The 20,546-nt window shown below is 43.0% G+C and overlaps 1 protein-coding gene across 2 annotated transcripts in view; it reads left to right on the plus strand.

Annotated features, from left to right (window-relative positions):
• WDPCP (WD repeat containing planar cell polarity effector) overlaps nucleotides 1–20,546 on the plus strand; it is a 333,546-nt gene that overhangs the window by 43,310 nt on the left and 269,690 nt on the right. For both annotated transcript variants that reach the window (XM_066595499.1, XM_066595500.1), the window contains 3 exons: nucleotides 882–942; nucleotides 5,388–5,432; nucleotides 6,260–6,310. In XM_066595499.1, the coding sequence (XP_066451596.1) occupies nucleotides 882–942; nucleotides 5,388–5,432; nucleotides 6,260–6,310 (157 nt within the window). The remainder of the gene's footprint in view (nucleotides 1–881; nucleotides 943–5,387; nucleotides 5,433–6,259; nucleotides 6,311–20,546) is intronic.

Genomic DNA, 20,546 nt, shown 5'->3' on the forward strand with positions numbered 1-20,546 from the left:
CACACACACACACACACACACTCTTTTCCTACCTGTTGCATTAAAAAGGATAACATTTTAAAATCCAATTTAGTAAAAAAAATCACATGATTGAACCTGCACGGTGAACGTTGTCACTTTGTCTCCAAGAAAAAGTTGAATAAAAAGCGATCAAAAAGCCTTATACGTTAATAAAACTAGAGGTCGCCCCGTAAAACAAGCCCTCACATATCCCTACCGACAGAAAAACGAAAAACTATTTTTTTTTTAAAGTGTGGGGATTTTTTTATTTCGCAGTACTATATACTAACCCACAGAATAAAGATAAAATGTCACTGCACCGTGAACACCGTAAAAACCCGCCACCCAAATGGTGTAACTGCAGCCCATTTCACCGCACTTTTTAAAGGTTATTTGCAATGCGTTATTTGGTACGTTAAATGGCAACTCCTTCTACAAAAATAAAACAACCTTCTTGTAGCTTTGTGACCAGAAAAATCAAAGTGTTTTTTTTGTTTTTTTTTTAAAAGGGGGATACCAGAACTGCAGAATGTGACCAGGAGACCGACGCATCCATGACCCGTGGTCGTGATGGGGTTAATTCAGCAGTTCTGCAGTATTCAGTAAGGGGAAATGCTCCACAATGTTCGTCCTTTTATGTGAGTTGCCATGGCCTCACCAGGCGGCGCAAAAGTTTTCTCTTCTTTTTTTTTTTTTCCCCGCGGATAAACGTGCGTCCAGAAAAGATGTTTGCGATTGATTTGTGAACTGTTGTGACAGGCGGCCCCGATGACTCCAGTACCTGCCTTGAATAGATGTATATAGTGTCGTTGCTGATAATAAGTGCCATTAATTTGCACATGTTGTTCCTTTCTTTGATCAAACCTATTTCTCTTTCACAGATGTCCTTCTGCCTGACTGAGCTGCGCCTGTGGTCTCTGAAGAATGCCTCGCACGGCGGAGGTAAATCTCTTCCATTGAAGTTCTATTTTAGTGTATCTATGGGGCCCAGCGCTACATAAAGCGCCCGCAATGTAAGATATTACTTCTACAATGTATTACCGTTATCTATCGGGAAATAGTGGCATTGAGCTGCAACAACTAACTGGCCACACAGGTTTGATGAAAGCCGTCCTCCTCCCTGGTATTATCTTCTATCTGATGATTTAGGGGTATAGCTGGAACCTTTTCCATTTGTGATTTGTCTTTATACTTTCAATGTTATCTGTCACCAGACACAACCCTTTTATTTTGGGGTGTGAGATGGCCTAATTCAAAAGGAGGCGGTGGATCTAGATGATATCGATTTACAGCCCGTCATCCCTAGGTGGGGTGGAAAACACAAAATATGTGCGCACTAAAATATCATATTTGTTTTACTCTTTTAAAGGGGTCTTCTGCCCTTTTTTAACTGATGACCTATCCTCTGGATGGATAAGTCATTGTTGGACGGGGTCTGCCACGCTGGATACCCTAGAAAGGACCCCAAGGCGGTGTGCACAGTAAGGCTGTTCCATGTAGTTTTGATTGGCCAAGCATGCATGTGTTCCGAATGGGGATAGGGGGGTAAGCATGGTCTGGCTTATCACCCTGGGAGCAAATCGATCAGGAGTGTTGAAATCCAACTGCCCAATCCTTTCCTTTCCCGAAATCCAGGGAGGCACCCATACACATGAGGATTGGCCTATCAATGCCGAAATTGGTGTTTTCAGACGACCCATGTGGCCAGCTACATTGTTGAACTTCAAGTACTTTTACAAGGTATGACTGTCGGGTGCATCAGCGACCAACGGCTGTACCAGCGACTGTTCCTTCAGTGCTTTACACAGGAGCGATAGTCCTTCAAGTGCATAGAGGTGGAGTGGCCTGAAGTCTCTTGATAGATTGACAACTCCGACAAGTGAGCGATTTCCCAGTCAGCACCCTGTCGGCGGCAGCGTGTACATAGGGCGACTATCATCCGAATTCGCAGTTCCCAGCGATAGTTTGGGCAATAATCGCCGCATGTTAATCTGGACCAAATTTTCTCCATAGAGATCAATGTATAACATAAAATCCGCAAATTATGTCTGAAAATAAAGTTTGCCAGTGAACAGGGTGCAAGAACTACGACTACCGTATCACAGAAACACATTACATAGCAGAAAATCCGCACAGCAAAATGCAAGTAAATGTACGAAATCTGCAACCTAAAATGCAGCCAAATCTGCGAAGCTCGTTAACTCCGCCCATCTGCAGAAACGCAATAGACATTCTGCATCAGAATTCCGCAGCTTAGACGTGGTGTGTGAAGGTAGCCTTAGGCCTCCCTCACATATGTGTTTGCAGAAACGCAGCGTTTTTCAATGCTGCGTTTACAGCAGATTCGGCCCGGTTTCAGCATCGCTGGCATGCGTTATGCCAGCGTTTTGGCTGCTGATAAAAAATAAAAAATCAATACTCAGCTGGTGAAGTCGCTCTCTCCGGCGCCGCTGTCGGGACCTTGTAAAGCTGGTCGATTGCTCTAAATAGCTAAGTGCCGCTGAGTGACAGCCGGCTGAGCAAATCAGAGTCAGCGCTGGATGCGTCCAATCACATCCATTCAGTGAATGAATGTGTGTGATTGGATGCATCCAGCGCTGGTAGTTATTGGCTGAGCGGGCTGTCACTCAGCGGCGCTCAGCCAATCAGAGCAAACTCTCGATGGAGGTGGGGATTTCAAATCTCCGTTACCAGTGAAAACTTCCCTGCTGCTGAAAAGTTCTGAGAGTGCTGCCGGGGACAGCAACATCACCTGTAAGGTCAGTATTTATTTTTTATTATTATTTTTTTTTACTCTGGCAGTGTAGCTAGGGCTTTTAGCACTGCCAGAAGCGTGGTGCCAAGTTGTGCCGCGTTTACTGCAGCGCTGAAACCGCTGCCTATTCATTTTAATGGGCAACACAGGGCTGAAAACGGCCAAAAACAGAACATGCAACGCTGTCAAAGTGCAGCCTTTTCTGAGCAGCCCCATTGAAATGAATGTGAGCGCTGTGCTATAAAAAAGTTGCACTAAACGCTGTACAAAAACACCTGTGTGAGGGAGGCCTTACAGTTGTCTGTTTCATACTATAATGTTTTAGCAATCAGAAGTTCACTAATATATTATATGAAATAAAGATTATAATCGGTTATCCCTTAATTGGAGTGAAATAAATACTAGGAAAAAAAAGTCTATGAAAAACATTTACGAAAAAAGAAATTGAAAATTGGTTTAAAAGCTGCATGCAATTCCACATCAAAAATCCTGTTAGACCTGCGGATTTTGGTGTGGAATTCTGCAGTCATGTCCTGCGGTGTTATTCCGTCCCATGTGGAATGTGCCTCAACAGTAAGTGGTGCTATTCTGCCATTAGTCCTGGAATATCTGTGGAGAGAAACAGTAGGTGGTGTTATTCTACCATTGGTCCTGTAATATCTGCGGATAGAAACAGTAGGTAGCGCTATTCTACCATTAGTCCTGGAATATCTGGGTATAGAAACAGTAGGTGGTGCTATTGTACCATTAGTCATGGAATATCTGAGGATAGAAACAGTAGTTGGCACTATTCTACCATTGGTCCTGGAATATCTGGGGTTACAAACAGTAGGTGGTGCTATTCTACCATTAGTCCTGGAATATCTGGGGTTAGAAACAGTAGGTGGCGCTATTGCACCATTAGTCCTGGAATATCTGGGTATAGAAACAGTAGGTGGTGCTATTCTCCCATTAGTCCTGGAATATCTGGGGTTAGAAACAGTAAGTGGCGCTATTGGACCATTAGTCCTGGAATATCTGGCTATAGAAACAGTAGGTGGTGCTATTCTACCATTAGTCCTGGAATATTTGGGGATAGAAACAGTAGGTGGCGCTATTGCACCATTAGTCCAGCAATATCTGGGGTTAGAAACTTTTTTTTTAAATACATGTAAACACAAAAAAATATGGGATGCATTTACCTAGAAACAATAGTCTTCATGTGACAACCCCTTTAGGGCACAAACAGGTCTGGTCATTAGAGGCTTAACATCTATTGGTATATAAAAGATTGAGTGAGTTTGAGAACTGTTTTCTGTGCATCAGTTTGTTCTTCAGTTACATGACCCAACAACTTGACTCTATGTTCCTGTGGTTAGAACTCCCACAATGCACTGCTCTCTGTTAATAGAAGTGGGGCAGAAATCTAAACATGAATTAAGAAGAAGAACCTCAATCAGCACAGCATAATAAGTTCAGCAACATTTATGCAACTTCTCTACCTTTCATTTAGTTTTTATTGTGGAATGTTGTAAAGCTGGAGTTTACCTTGTAGGTCAAAAGGTAACATGCTGCCCTCTGCTGGATGGGCAGGAAACAGCACTTTTATTTCAGGTCATCAATATTTGATTGGCAGGTCCACCTCTTTACATCCCTGCCAATCAGCTTATCTCCGGGTCAGTTCTTGGTGCGAACAGTGCTGGAAGCAGATGGCGCCGTCTGTACTGCTGTGGGTACTACTGGCACAACTCCTATTGAATTCAATGGCAGCTGGGACTGAAGCAGGCCACTGCAACATGGACATTGACAGGGATCAGCTGATTGGCTGTGATCCCATGTGGCAGACCCCTGCCGATCAACTATTGATGACCTAAACTGAGAATAGGCAATCAATAGAAAAAAAAACCCTTTTAACCTTATGTGGAAATGTATCTTGCAAGGGATGCTGGGAGTTGTAGTTTTGCAAAAGCTGGAGTCACTGGTGTGGGTGCCATACCCTATAATATACATTGTACATGTCGGTCTATTTAACTGTGACTACATACCTGCACAAAGTAATCCTGGCCTTGTACAGAGGACGTATTGGGTAGGAATCTATCATTTTCCGTCTGCTAAAGATGCCATTTCTCGGATCTACCTGACCGTCAATCCGGTTATATATTTTTTTTGCATTTCAAATAGCTTTGCCGAAACATAATTTCACACAAGAGTAAGGCCGGGTATCCCTCATTTATTTAATACCCACTAATCGTCTAGGGGAACTCCCACAACCGTAAATAACCCCCGCATGGTTTCTAAGACCAGCTATCGGTGCGGCCCTACACCGGCGCCGCTGTGGGAGCAGCAGCAACATGCTGAGTGAATCCGCAACCCTTCCAGCAGAGATCAAATGTTAATTTATTGTTAAATTAAAATCAGGCTCGGAAGATACCGGGAACAATTTCTTACATTGTTGTTACGAGTTCAGAAGAAGTATTGATGTGGAAAAAGAATTTAATGGCATTTGCTAGAGAGCTGTGTTAAACCAATTGAGTGTGGCTGATACGCGGCACAGAGCGCTGTACGGCACGTCTGGGTGAAATCAAGTGCTTTCAGTGCTCCGTAGAAATGATCTTTTTTTTCTCTTTTTTTTTTTCTCTATTTCTTCTACTAGATGAAGATCTGGGAGTACATCATTATCACGAGAAGAGGGAAACAGGTAATGTCAACATTTTGTTAGCGTTCTACTTCAACATCGCCAGCCGCGTGCGAAACCTGCGCTGCGTAGAGACAGGTGGAAGGTAAATAATAGGTCCGAAAAGTAAATATTCCATAAAGCCTTTTTTACTGATGAATAATCCCAGTTTCTGTTTAGCGAATGGCTCCGGCCAAGTAGCAGGTCCCTCCTGATAGGACTGGAAGCACAAGGCCTATCCCTGTGACAGGGAGGGAGCGCCGGGTTCATTTGGCAATTGTACTATTGATTTTTGTATGTTTTTAGGGCTAGTTGTGCAATGGGCATGTAGTGCCAGTTCTCATCTTACAGTCAAACATTGATTCGACTTGAAGTTGGTGTGTTTTTTGTTTTTTTTTCTAAGCTGCCATTCCATTTTCTCCCTGTAGAGGGCATTGCATGCTCATGAGTATGCAGCGTCTGACCACGGCATCTGCAGCTGGTATCTGAAATAGGCATTTCAGAAGTAAATGATCAATTTTCTTTATCTGATTAATTGGGTTAATCCTAGAAGTTTCACAAAGGGCCAAGAGGTCCCTACGGCTAAAGTTGCTCCTTGTTCCAGGCCGAAGTTTGTGTGGGCATCCCTTGTCCTGTGTTTGCAGCCACTAAGGTCTTGATGACAGACCGGCTCTGGATTCAGTTGCAGATCATTTTCGGATGTGATGAGATAGGAAACTTGGTGCTCGCTGGTAGAGTTAAAGCTCCATTCGCAAATTTATTTAAAGGGGTCACTTACTAAATCGTCACACATTAGAATTAAATGGTGTCTTTTGGGGTCGCTGACTATATTCCCTTCTTTTTTCTTTCAGCTCTTCACCCGGAATACGGATACCTGGAGGAGAAGCAGCAGCTTGCCGAATGTAAGGACAAATGGGCAACGACATTCACGAATGTACACGACTCTTCATAGAAACTTCTATCTCACATTCCTTGCTTTTATGGCAAGCCCCCTCTCCTTCCTACTTCTTCCTCATATTCGTCCCTTACAGTCTTGACGTGGGCCATGCAAAAAAAAACATTTTGGGAATATGTGGATAAACGTATTTGACAAGTAACCCTTGCTATCTTCAAAGGTTGCATGCATGTCTTTACAGATACTACAAGGCTGAGTCTGTTATTTCTTGCAACCCACAGGTTTGATATAGGTGCTTTTACATAAGACTGCAGTGACACCTTTGTATGTACTATGAAAGCTCACTTTTTTATTAACACAACAGCTTTGCTACATCCGGATCCGTCCAGCACGGTTATTTTTTGGCCGTAGGAGAAAGGAAAACGGTAAAAAAATAATAAAATTAAAAAAAAAACCAACAGGCCGGTTAAGATGAGCGTATTGTAACACGTCCATAATACAAATCCCTATTACAGACGTGTTACATGAGAATTTGATAGCTTTTTTTTTTTTTAAACCACTGTATATTTTATGTTCTGCTGGGCGAGTACCGATCTGTATCGCCCAATAGAAAATATGGAGGCAAAAATGTGTCTTTACAAAAAAAAAACGGCTGTGAAAAATTCGGCCACCTGACTCGATCCCTTCGTTATATCCGCTCCGTTTTCTGGTCCGCAAAAGCTGACTAAATGCAGAGCTAAGATATGTTCATCTGAAAGCGACCTTAATGCCTATTAATGCAACATTTACTATTTTTTTCGGCTGTCTTTATTTTACAAACTTTCTACTGTTGGAGTAAAACAAACCAAATAACGAGACGTAGTAAAAGCATCAACATGGAAGCAGACATAGGCGACGACGTTCACTGATGGCCGTGACTCTCCTGTTATAGAAGCAAGACGGCAACAATAGTAATAGAGATAGAATGAAGAAATAGAAATGGTAGCAGGTAAACTCTATTCCCAAATAGCCACAAAATGTCATGAAATATTCTGTGGCTATTGTCACGCATGCGGATACTTGTAGGAGCCGTGTATAACATGTAGAAGCAAAGTTAGCAACTCTAAATGACTAACCACGCAGTAATGTCTCGGTCGTTGCCCCCCAGAGTCCAGGATTACTTCAGCTTGTAATTATGCTGTAGCTTCATATTTGATCAACTTCTGGCCCTTCAAACCTCTTGGCTCTGCAAGTTAAAAACCACCGGTCATATACATACCAGCACGGCGAAGTATAGCAAAGTGGGAGTAAGTGACTACATATATGCCCCCAATGGCAGGCCGGTGCCTACAATACTGGGCCGTCCTAGAGAGGAATAGGAGTCCTTCCCTATTTGTAAAGAAATAAACATTTTAAAGCTTGCAATATATTATGGATTGGTTTGGAAAACCTGTATTCTATTATATAATAATAATAATCTTTATTTGTATAGCGCCAACTTATTCCGCAGCGCTTTAATATATAGTATATGATTCTAATAGTATCACAATGCTGATTGTTGCTGATATTTCAGATACTAGGAGGTGTAGATTTGTGTGCTTGTATAAAAAAATACATGAATAATAATATACAAATATATACCTCCATGTATGTAAAATACAGCATTGTGAGGGGAGATATATATATTAATATATATATACCCTGTTTCCCTGAAAATAAGACATATCATGATTTTCCAGAATTTTTGAGGATGCTAAATGATTTTTCAGGCTTTTTGAGGATGCTTGAAATATAAGCCCTACTCCAGAAATAAGCCCTGCTAACAGTTAATTAAAAAAGTCAATTTAAATAGTGTCCATGCAGCTATACATGTAAAAAAGTTAAACCTTTTTGAACAAAAATTAATATGACACTGTCTTATTTTCGGGGAAACCCGGTATTATACAGGCTGTATACATTTTTAACAAATCATTCAGTTGAATTGATATCACCTCTTTCCAGGTTACTATTAATTATTATTTCACACATTCCCACTGCCAGGTACCTTTTAGTTGATATAATAATTAATTTTATGTATGTTTAGACATGTCACACTCTTCCAAGGCGCCGTTCACACTAGGATTTAAGCAATCGGGGCTCTTATATGTGTTTATACAACGAAAGTATAAAACTGTATAGCTTCATGTACTCCTATAGAATGGGTCAAATATGCGGACTTTTCGCTACTTTTGACGTTGTTGTTTGTGAAGGTTTATTTTGTGGGATGGAAAAGCGTAACCTACTATACTGTTCTGTAACACACAGGAAAAAAGGTGGTGGAAATGTAGACATTTTCCGTTAACATTACAGTCAACAGAAAAATTCTGACTTTATGTTTGCACGCATTTATTATATAACATTTTTGTTATCCGATGTTTTAAGTATTCAACTACAAAACTTTATTGATAAAAAAAAGTGAAACATTTACACGTTTTATTGAAAGAAATGGACACAAATGTACAGCAGTGCTTTTAATTCATGGGTTTTAGAAATAGTACAAGTACGCTAAAGCTGGCTTATGTCCATATACATTTTTTTAATGTATACATGAGCATTCGAATGTGAACAGCCCTTATGGGTAAGTTCAGGCGTACATCATTTTTTTTTTTTTACAACACATATCCCGCCGCCGTGCATTTTACCATTTTTTTGTTTACCCTTTTGTGCTACAAATCCGTGACCTATAGGGCGTACGTCCGACCTTATAATCCCAAGCATGTCCTAAATGCACAGGTATTTTACCACCAAGATTCTGGCCATGCCTGAACGTACTGCTAGTAGTTTGGTAAGAACGATAAGCTTGTAGTTAATTACATGATTTCAATGTGTTTCTTTCTGGGGTTTTTTTTCGTACATAAACATGGAGAACTGTAATCATACAGGGAGTAAAACTACTAGATTACAATTAAAAAGAGATCATTCGTAGAGAACTGCACTCGCCGGGACCGAAAAAAAAAAATCCAGTGACACACACCAGCAGAATTACATTACTACAACAAAGCCTGCCGACGGGCCTGCGAGTAGCGGGGCCCCTAATAAGATGTATCAGGTGACACTCTCTGCTTTGTAGTGTAGGTGCACAGCCTGCCCTACCCCTTGTGATGCACAGCTCCCACCATACTGATTCATTCTCTTGCAAGAGATTTTCCCTTTTTTTTTCCCTTCCGCCCCTTGTTTTACCGCTGAGTACTGCTCTCCTGCTCTAATCTTTCCTTTAATGGAGATTCAAAACTCCTTAGGTATGGCAATAAGACCTCAACAATCTCGAGCTGGATTTTTATCACACTGTTCTGCTTCAGTAAGGAGTACCAAGGCGAGCGGAGAAAACAAATTGTACCAGGCACAGCTCAAAAAAAACCCCATATCCGTTAATTCTACTGTCTTATATCTGTGGCACATGTAGGCTTTTATATTTACATATATATACCTGTTGGGAAAATTACATGATCACTCCGTGAGGCTTATAGGCCCTTTTTGTCATTTTTGATTCTTAGCACAGAAAACAAGGGAAGGCAATGATTTTGCGAAGTACGGTTATAGCAAAACATGGAGACCTTTTTTTTAAAAGGCTTGTCCACTGAGGAATGCCCTTTATCTGGAAGCAGCTCCTCGGTGAACCCTTAGCCGAAAGCCCCGGCATCGGGGTGGGATGCCACTCTTCAGTGGAAGGTATAGTACTAGAAGGACTCTATTGAAGTCGCAGCACTGGGAACTGACTTTTATAGTTGCAGTTGTCTTTTGTGCTGTTGGATCACTGTTTCATACAACTTTCACATTATAGATGGGCTGACGGGATAAAAAACAGCTTCTCGCTGCAGCCAACCTGGTAAGTAGAAAGGGGCCCTTCTATGTTAGTGATTTAACCCTTTCCAATCCAATTTGTATCCTGGTTTTTCTAGGGGGCTTACTCTTTTTTTGCCGTTGTACAATGGCGCTATATGCTGGCTAAAGCCAGTACTGCATGAGGTGACACGTTGGAGAGGCTCCGACAGAAGAGAGGCTGGCAATATACAGTAAGAGAACCCCGACAGACGTCTTCCAACATCGGAACTGTACAGCCTTAAATCATAATGTCTTCAGACGTCAGACAGTGGACTGGAAAGGGTTAAATGGGGGCGTATTAGTCATGGGTGTAACCTTTATCACCTATCTCATGGATAGGGGCAAAATGTTAATGGTTGGAATATAAGTTTAAAGGGGTTGTCTGGAATTTTTACTACTGATGACTTGATCGATAGAATTGGTCATTTAATGGTTGATCAGTGCGGCCGTCGTTCGCATCCAGGCAGGCTGTCAATGCAGATAGCGCTGTCAGCAAATAGCACTGTCCACCTTGCAGAGGCCTGGTTTGGTACTATAGGCACAGTTCCCATTGCATTCATTTGCGCTGTGCCTGCAGTGCTAAGTTAGGCCACTGCAATACGGACAACACTGTCTGCTTCCAGAGCTGTCTGTACTGACAGCTGGCATGGGGATCAGTTGTTCAATGGGAATGTCAAGCGGTTGACCCCCACGATTATCTATTGATGACCTATTCTAAGGGGAGGTCATCAATAGTTAAAGTCCTGGACAACCCCTTTAAGGATTAGTATTATACGACACTAAGGTTCTGATCACATCTGTTAAAATTTTCATCTTTCGATTCCATCATAGGAACAGAACAATGAAAATGGTTCCATTATAACATAGACACCAACAGAGACAATTGACTATAATGAGTTCCATTTGGATTCTGTTTTGGGGTCTATCATTTTAAAAAATAGCACTTCTTTTCTGGAATCCCCTGACAGATGTGAGAACAAACTGTTGAGTGACCCTCCAGTCCTGGACAAACAAAGATGGGTGCACAACGTCTCTGAGTATCTGATGCATATTGTGTATTAGTATGTATTATCAAGGCTTATTTTACATAAACTAATACAAGTTGCACCCGGATCTCCGTTTGTGTGCAGTTCGAGCCCCATTGGCATTGGAAATTGAAAAATGGCATGTCTGAAAGGCCCCGTTAAAATCAATTGGTCTGTGAACAGCCTGTAGCAAACATGGACTCCTCACAGACAAAATACATAGATAAACCCTTACTCTTAAGCCCCATTTACATGCAACGACTATCACTCAAAATTCGCTCAAACAATATTTTTTGAGCAATAACAGTTGCATGTAAATGCTACCATTGTTTGCTTTTTGTCTGAGCGACGATTTTTAGTTGAGTTTAAAATCCATCGTTCGGCCAGAGAGCTGATATCCGAAACCACATGCTGTGATACTCCAAGGCAGTGCTTCTAACATTGTATTCAGCTGCAGTCCCCTGGCAGAACAAAGGGGCTGTATGCAGACAACAGACCACCTGCTGTTCTCTGCATACAGCTCAGGGAGGCTCATTTACATGCAAATGAAGGTAAAAAGGTGCTAATGAGCATTAGTGCCTATTAGTAGCTTATGCAAAATGATCGCTCAAACTGTCAATCATTCTATCTTTTGAACAAATTTTGAGTGATCATCTTTGCGTGTAAATGGCCATACAGAGCTGCATGTAGTTACTTGTACACTGTGCATTACTATGCATCATTAGCCTATCAGGTAGTCAGAGAAGCCGTTCTCTTGTATTATCATTATTACTATTAGATTATTACGCTCACATCTGTTTTATAAAGAATTACACTTTTGCATTTTTCATTGACAGACTGCTGTCGTCTTCTGACAGGCACTGGGAATTTAGAGTAACATAGTATGTTAGGCCGAATGAAGACCATGCCCATCTAGTTTAGCCTGATTCAACCTCCTTGTTGATCCAGAGGAAGGCAAAAAACCCCAAGAGGCAGAAGCCAATTAGCCCTTCCAGGGAAAAAATTCCTTCCTGACTCCCTAATGGCAGTCAGACTAATCCCTGGATCAACCTCTAATAGTTCCTACCTGTCTGTAAGACCCGGATCAACACCTAAAACTTACATCCTGTAATATCCTTTCCCTCTAGAAAGACATCAAGTCCCCTCTTAAACTCCACTATGGATTTTGCCATCACCACATCCTCAGGCAGAGAGCTCCACAGTCTCACTGCTCTTACAGTAAAGAACCCTTTTCTGTGTTGGCGATGAAACCTGCTGTCTTCTAGATGTAGCGGATGCCCTCTTGTTACCGTCGCAGTCCTGGGTATAAACAGATCCTGGGAGAGATCCTTGTATTGTCCCCTCATGTATTTATACATAGTTATTTGATTGCCCCTTAGCCGTCTTTTTTCCAGGGTGAATAATCCTAATTTTGATAGCCTCTCTGGGTATTCCAGTCCCCTCATTCTATCTATTAGTTTAGTTGCCCTTCTCTGAACCCCCTTAAGCACTGTGACATCTTTCCTGAGCCCCGGTGACCAGAACTGTACGCAGTATTCCATGTGAGGCCTGACAAGTGCCTTATATAGTGGAAGGATAATGTTCTCGTCCTTCGCCCCTATACCTCTTTTAATGCACCCCAAGACTTTATTAGCTTTTGCAGCTGCTGACTGGCATTGGCTGCTCCAGTTAAATCTACAATCCATTAGTACCCTGAAGTCTTTTTCCATATCACTTTTCCCTAGCAGTACCCTATTTAGTGTATATTGGTGACATCCGTTTCTCCTGCCCATGTGTATAACCTTACATTTATCAATATTGAACTTAATTTGCCATTTTTCTGCCCAAGCCCCCAGATTATCAAGGTCCGTTTGTAGCCGCACATTGTCCTCCGTCGTATTAATTATCTTGTATATTTTTGTCTCCTCTTCATGTAGTATTTCAGGGAATTGCTGTTTATGCATTTTCCTAATATGTAAGGAAACTTTTATCAAAGGTAAAGTAACTCCTCTCCACCCGGAAAGTATCCTGTAAAATCCAATTAGTGTGGTAGTGAGAGAGGTAAAAGCCTCGGTGCTACCTGATAACCATTCTGCAGTATATCCGTAGAGGCTAGTTTATCACAAAGGTCTTAGCTGTTCATCTCAATGGTATTGGCTGTGTACTAACAGCAGAAAATTGGAGCCCTTTTACACGGGCCGATAAATCTTTCACATTCCCACATTGAGCGAAAATCGTTCAGACTAAATGCATGCCCGACTGAATTCTCTTTTGTCATTCATTCACTTCTTCTTTGTCATTCAGTTTATGATGGCAAGAAAAAAAGGAATGACCGAACGGCCTTTGTAAACAGGCAGTTATTCCTTTATGAACAACTGCCTGTTTACTGCGAATGGAGGTGGGAACGATCTCCAGTCCATTCCGCCTCCATTCACTCAGCGATGCTCCTCCCTATGTAAAAGCACAGGAACGATCAGCACTGGGACGACCTGTCGGGCATCTGCACCCGTGTAAAAGGCCCTTTAGTGTTGACACACCCAGGGTCCTCCTACATTAGCATTCTGAGGCTACAGAAAAACGGTGGCCATCTGCCTCGTCGTTCTCATGATCCGAGAACTAACTGCCTTGTATTACAGTTGAGTATTTCAAATTTTGACTCTTCAGTCTGGAGTACCTGCTGCCATTTTTCTGCACCCCAGTTCCTATGTTTTTGTGCATAGTTGAGTCGCTTTTTGGCCACAATTCTTCCATAAATACCAATTCTTGCCAGACTTCTCTAAACAGTAGATAGGTGTACCCGGGTCCCACTGGTTTCTATCAGTTCTGAGCTGATCTAAAAGAAGTGCAACAGAAATGGAACTACTCCAGTGGACTAGGAAGACCACCTGGTGTGGCTAATGATAGATGGAGTATAACTCTAAGGCGGGGTTCTCACAGGGCGTATTCCTGGCGGAAATCTCGCAGTTTGGCCGCAGCGAAAAACTGCAAGATTTCCGCCGGGAAAGCACTGCTTCAAAACCTGCGGCACTTAGCTGCGGGTTTTGGAGCGGCTTGGTCGCGAGTTTTTCCGTTGCGGCCAGGGCTCCCATAGAGGAGAGCGCGTCCGCAACGGAAAAAAAAAGAATGGACATGCTTTGCCTCGTCGGATTTGCCGTCTCGTCCACAAGGCCGGCTAACTGTGGGATTAGCGGCCGCAGGCAGATTCGCCGCGGCGAAATTCTGGACAGAATTTCCGTGGCAAATCCGCCCTGTGTGATCCCAGCCTAAGGTGCTGCCGGACCAGAAAATGACACAGTAGAGCAACCATCGTATTGATGTCGCCAAAGGAAAAAAGCAGGAATGCTGGGCAAAAGGCGCAGCCCCTTTTGTACAGATTACATTGAAGACCAGGAATAAAACCTCAGTCCTCTTTATTAAGCAGTGACACCAGCACATATGACACGTTTTGGGGACACAGACCCTTCCTCAGAATTGCTGAGTTAGAGAAGGCAACCTCCTAGTAACACTTCTACTTTTTGAATGCATTTTTACATTGCAGCATTCCCCCCCTCCCCCCTCCCCCACCTGCCTAAAACTTTTGCACAGTACTGTATTTCTATACTACTGTAGGATGTAGTGGTATGATCCAGGATATCTGACCCATTGTTAATTGACTATAAACTCCACTCAGTTTTATACGTAACAGTGGCAACAAGGCTGTGTTAACAATGTAGCTGCTCCGGTCAACAACTATCCCTAGTGAGCTTACAATCTATTTTCCCTTTGACTAGCAATGTTTAACCATTAAGGCCAGTTTCAGACAAGGGTATTGTCTTACATCCATGATACGGATTTGTAATATGGATGCATTACTAGTATTTGTGTTACGTTCGTGTGGGCAACTGAGCGCCAGGCCCACACGAACAATACCGGAGATTAGGACTGCCAACAGGAAACCAACGCTCACCTTGCATACCAGCATGCTAAAGCAGATGGAATTGCTGTAATATAGATACGAGGGATTAGTTTGTAAATTGGCCAAAACACTTAAGCCACGAGCCCAGCGATCAAGGGTCCTTGTGTCTCGCGGTCCCTACTCTAACGAGACACATGATCCGGCAATACAGGACACAGTTCACACAGCAAGCTGCAACACAAAGGTAACAGGACAGAAGTCACAGAAGAAAACATGACTGCTCGTCATGGACACCAAACAACACTGAAAGAGGCCTGTATTTATATATGAGCTCAGACCCTGGGGATTGGCTGGCAGGAGCAAACCAAACCCAGCCAGCTAAACTATCCCTCACCTGTGAAGGTGTGCTCCTGGAACCCTGTAGAACAGCAGACTCCAGCAGCACAAACCTGACAACTTGATCTGTATTTGCCGTCATTTGGTCTTATTTTCTACTGCGCCATATTTGCCCAGTAGAAAATTACACCAATGAATACAAAAATGGACAAAATTAGCACATGCTGCTTTTTTTAAAAACCCTGTCCTGAAAAGTACCCCCAGGCTTGTTACTGCAAGCCAAGTTCCAATTGAAGCAAAAGATAACTTTGCCTGTAATGCCAAGCCTTGCCACTGCAGTAAGAATCGGGGCTGTCTGCTTCCGGCAGAAACCGGCTCAGTATAGAAGCACCATGGCCTGGGAAGCAGACCACTTCTGATCTACTATCAGTAGCTTACAACTAGGTCACCCCCTTTTTAAGCCACAATCTTGGCTTTCGAGGACACAGAATTAATATTTATTTAGGGTACATAACTTTTCTGAAGTCAGGTAGCAGGTCGAAAAGTTGTACTTTCTGCTTCTTGGTGTTTGTAAGGGAGGGGGAAGCTGTAAGTGACTTCAGGAAGAAGGATCACAGCCGGTTGCTATCATGTCTAACCTGTTCAGCCTCCAGGTAGGGAACACAGGACTTCTCTTCATAGGGCCACCACTCTTCCCAGGTGTTCTCTCGGATTCTTACATTTTGGGGGGAGGTTTTGTTTTACTACTAGAGGAAGGAGTGAGAAGATGAGTTGAATCACCCCCCCCCCCACCACCACCACCGCCGCCACCACCAGGACATTTGTTAACTATGTGACTCAGATGTTTACTGGTATCTGCATCCTGGAGAAGTTTCATCCATTTAGTTCTGGTAAATGTGATATGTGCCGCACCCATAGACATAAGTGGAATGTACAAATGCTTCGCTTCTAGTTTTCGGAGGTGTTGTCTATGCTGTTCCCAGCTCGGGTCGGACTTTTAGCCATAAACCTGAATTGTTATGGATTTTTGACAAACCTTATACCTTAATGCGTAAAGACGCCCATGAGTGGGACTTCTGGGTGGTATTTTCACAACATGCCGGGTGTCTTCTTTCAGAAAATTATTATATGTGTGCGATCTAATAGGATTACTCATTTTTTTATAATTCAAGTTTTATTTGTGCTTGTTAATAGTGTGAAAATTGTCCTGGCCGCAAAATGGTTAAAAGGGGTCGTACCAGAATCACAAGTTAATCCCTATTCACCGATTAAGGGATAACTTGCCGATCGCTGGGGGTCTCTTGCGGAAAACCCCACCGATCTGGAGAGCTGAGGGCCCATGTCCCCCTCCGCCTGTCATTGTAGGATTTCTTCAGCCCCCACAGTGACATCCAAATGAGTGGAGCGCTGATCGGGTGTGTGCAGCCGTCGCTCCGTTCATATCATTGGGGTTGATGAAGATACCGGAGCGCTCAGCTATTCAGCCATCTCTGGCAGTCTCATTGAAAATGAATGGAGTGGCAGCGCAGTAGCACAACCAGCGCTCCATTCAGTCTCCTCCTTACATATGGTGGATGCAATGAGGAGAATGGGGGAGACTCAGCTGTGGTATTCCCCCCCCCCCCCCACGCACACCGATTTAGCAAGTTATCTCCTATGCTGGACATATGGGATACATTTTGATTCTGGTACAACCCCTGTAAATTATCTTTATACACAAAGTAATATTTTTAAATGGCAGGAATCACCCTAAATTTATAGACATGGTGGATTTTGGGGCAATGCATGATCCTGGCTATGAATCATATCTGCATAGGACATTTGTTAGGCGCCTTCAATCACTGTAAAGAAATCCATTCCCTCAAAATACACATTCGCCATCCCAGAGGTATAATCAGGGTTTAAATGCTTTCACCTGCCCGCGGTTTCCCGAAAATAAGACAGCGTCTTATATTTATTTTTGTTCAAAAAGGTTTAACTTTTTTACATGTATAGCTGCCTGGACACTATTTAAATTGACTTTTTTAATTAACTGTTAGCAGGGCTTAGATTTCAAGCATCCTCAAAAAGCCTGAAAAATTATTTTGAATCCTCAAAAATTCTGGAAAATCATGCTATGTCTTATTTTCAGGGTATGTCTTATTTTCAGGGAAACAGGGTAATGCTAAACCAACATAAAAGTTAGATTTTTGGGTTTGCTATAGACTGTTACTCTTGATCTAACGGCACTGCACTGCGTCGTTCTGCCTTCCCATCGTCTGCTGATGAGGCTGAGGAGCCTTGATGATACCCTGATCTTACACAAATCTGTTCTGTAAAGGATTAGAAAAACATGGCTGCTTACTTCCAGAAACCGCGCCACTTCTATCCATACGTTGTGTCTGTTTTACAGCTCAGCTCTACTGAAGTGGACAAGGCCTAGGGCAGCCATGTTTTTCTAATCCTAGAAACCTCTCTAATACAACGAATACCCAAGACGTGAGCATCCTAGTATTTTATACTATGTTGTGTTTTTTTGTTTGTTTGTTTTTTAAACCTTGTGTTTTGTAACCTTTTTTTTCTGAAAATAAGCTATTTTATGAGTATGTGAGGAATGACACTAGTTTTGGCCGTTCTATGACTTGCATCTTCCACCTTTAGCACTTTATTGCTGTGCAGGCCCCATTCTCTAATTCTTAGGCCGCCTGCAGACGAGCGGGTCGGATCCGGCAGCGAGAATTCTCGCCGCGCGATCCGACTTGAGCGCCTGCAGGGACGAGCGCGTACTCACCCGCGCCTGGCGGCCCCGGCTCTTTCATGTGCCGGCTGCCGCGCAGCCGGCGCATGCGCAGACCGGAGCCAGCGGCCGGGTGAGTGCGTGCCCCGCAGAAAATTAGGACATGCCGCCGTTTGTTTGCCGCGCGAGATTTCGCGCGGCCAAACCGCGGTTGTCTGCATAGGAGTGCGTATTTTAATGCACTCCTATGCAAACTTTCAGCGGCGGAAATCCCGCGGCGGGATTTCCGCTCGTGTGCAGGCGGCCTTAGGAGGTTTTCCATGGAAATATTGATGTTTCCTCAAATAGGTCGTGCACAGTTGATCGGCTGCAGTCTGTCGCTCCGGACCCCGACCAATCAGCTGAGTTGGCGCATGCTGTCAGTGCCGCAAATACTTAGAGGTCGGAGCGTGAGTCTCCGTGCCGACCTCTGTGTAGTGGCCAGCACTTGTAACTGCAGGCATAGTTTGCGTTGCTTTCAATGAGATCCCTGCTATGATGTCTCTTATGCACTGGACACATAGGAGATTCTGCTCTCATGTACCGAGAAAGCAGCATGAAGGACATTATCCTGCAGTACTGAGCAGTGTAGATGTGATTTTAGAGTAGCCGTGAGCCAGGAAAACACTTACTATTAGGGCTTATTCAGGTGAGCATTTCCTAGTTTGGTTCCATGAAAATTGGATCAATCTTAGTCCATGGGTATGTCTATGTTGCATCTGTACATGTTTCGTGTGTCTGCTTTTTTTTCATCCCCGTGTCGTTTATTTATTTTTTTTCATTGCATGCAAAAACAGGGAAGATGACCCAATTTTTTTTCCCAGCATTACTTAGCAACAATCAATGAAAAAACTGAATGCACACAGATGTCTTCTGTATGCATTTTAGTTTTTGTCTTTTTTTGCACACCCATTGACTTGAATATGTGACTGCGTTCCAAGCAGTTGGACCATAATAAGACATAAAAACATGCTGCAATTTGTTTTACAGCCCTTGTAAAAAAAACAAACAAAAAAAAACATATCTGTTTAACCCCATTGATGGGTCAACTTGCTGTTTGTTTGTCCGTTGCAAATACAGACTGCATATTGACATGAAAATCCCTTGTATGAACAAGCCCTTAGCTGTTGCATCGTGTGTCTTCCCGCTTCTCTCACTCTGCTCCTCCAGCCTTCCCCCTCACCTCTTAATAGACTTATACAAGGCGCATGTAATCTGATCCGTCAGTGAGCTGTTGCTGCCATTTACACAGTACTGGTATCATGCGAATAATGGTTAAATCGAGTGTTTATCTTGATAATTGTTAAGTGTAAAGGCCCATTTAGACACAACGATTAGCGCTCAAAGGCAATCTCTTGAGCGATAATCGTTGTGTGCATTACACGGCAAGATGATCACTCAAAAATTCGCTCAGATGGCAGTTTGAGTGACAGTTTTGAGCGTTCACTTTGCATAAGTTCTTAAGTAGCTAACTAGCTACTTAAGAGCTTATTAGTGTGTAAATGAAGGCTCCCACTGTATACAGAAGACAGCTAGGTATCCAGCTGAGTGCTCCGAGCAGAGTATACAGAGGACAGCTGGAGTGCTCTGAGCAGAGTATACAGAAGACAACTGGAGCGCTCTGAGCAGAGTATACAGAAGACAACTGGAGTGCTCTGAGCAGAGTATACAGAAGACAACTGGAGCGCTGTCTTCTGCACACTCCTGCTGTGTTCTCCGAACAGGATACCAGCTGAAACAATAGTATCAGTGGTATCCCGCTGAGAACACGGCGTGCGGTCCTGAAAGACAACGATGACGAATCCTCAATGAAAACGTGTTTAGACATAACGATTATCGCTCAAAAGACGGCTTTTGAGCGAAGTTTGAGCAATAATCGTTGTGTCTAAATGACACTTACATCTGCAGGGAAAGAAGGATCAGCATAAATTGCCAGATTCTCACTGATTGAATCTTTCCTGCGGACCTGAAAGTCCTTGTTTGTCTGCAGCAAATGCTTTAGTATAAACAGGCATCTATCGGTTTGCTTGAAAGGAGTGACTGAAGGATTCCAATGAATGAGCGAAAGTACGGTATTTGCCCAATTTTTGGTCAGTATGAATGCATGTCCGTGTACATTCACTCATCTCATGCTCATTCCGCTTTATCTTGCAGTGAAGACGGGCCGTTAGTCTGTCTTGTCTACCACAGCAGATTTTAACCCTTTTTCAGAGTGAGTACGCACACTATAAGGATACGTTCATATGTAGCGGATATGATGTGAAGCTCCCACAGCGGAAAATCTGCATCAAAACCTGCATAATTCCTGCATCAAAACCGTGTCAAAGTCTGCACCATTGGTGCAAATTCGTAGCTGATTTGACGTGTGATGTGGATCCGCACCAAAATCGGTGTCGGAATCCAAATTTTGATG

This window comes from Eleutherodactylus coqui, chromosome 3 (assembly GCF_035609145.1).
Source record: "Eleutherodactylus coqui strain aEleCoq1 chromosome 3, aEleCoq1.hap1, whole genome shotgun sequence".
Classification (NCBI taxonomy): Eukaryota; Metazoa; Chordata; class Amphibia; order Anura; family Eleutherodactylidae; genus Eleutherodactylus; species Eleutherodactylus coqui.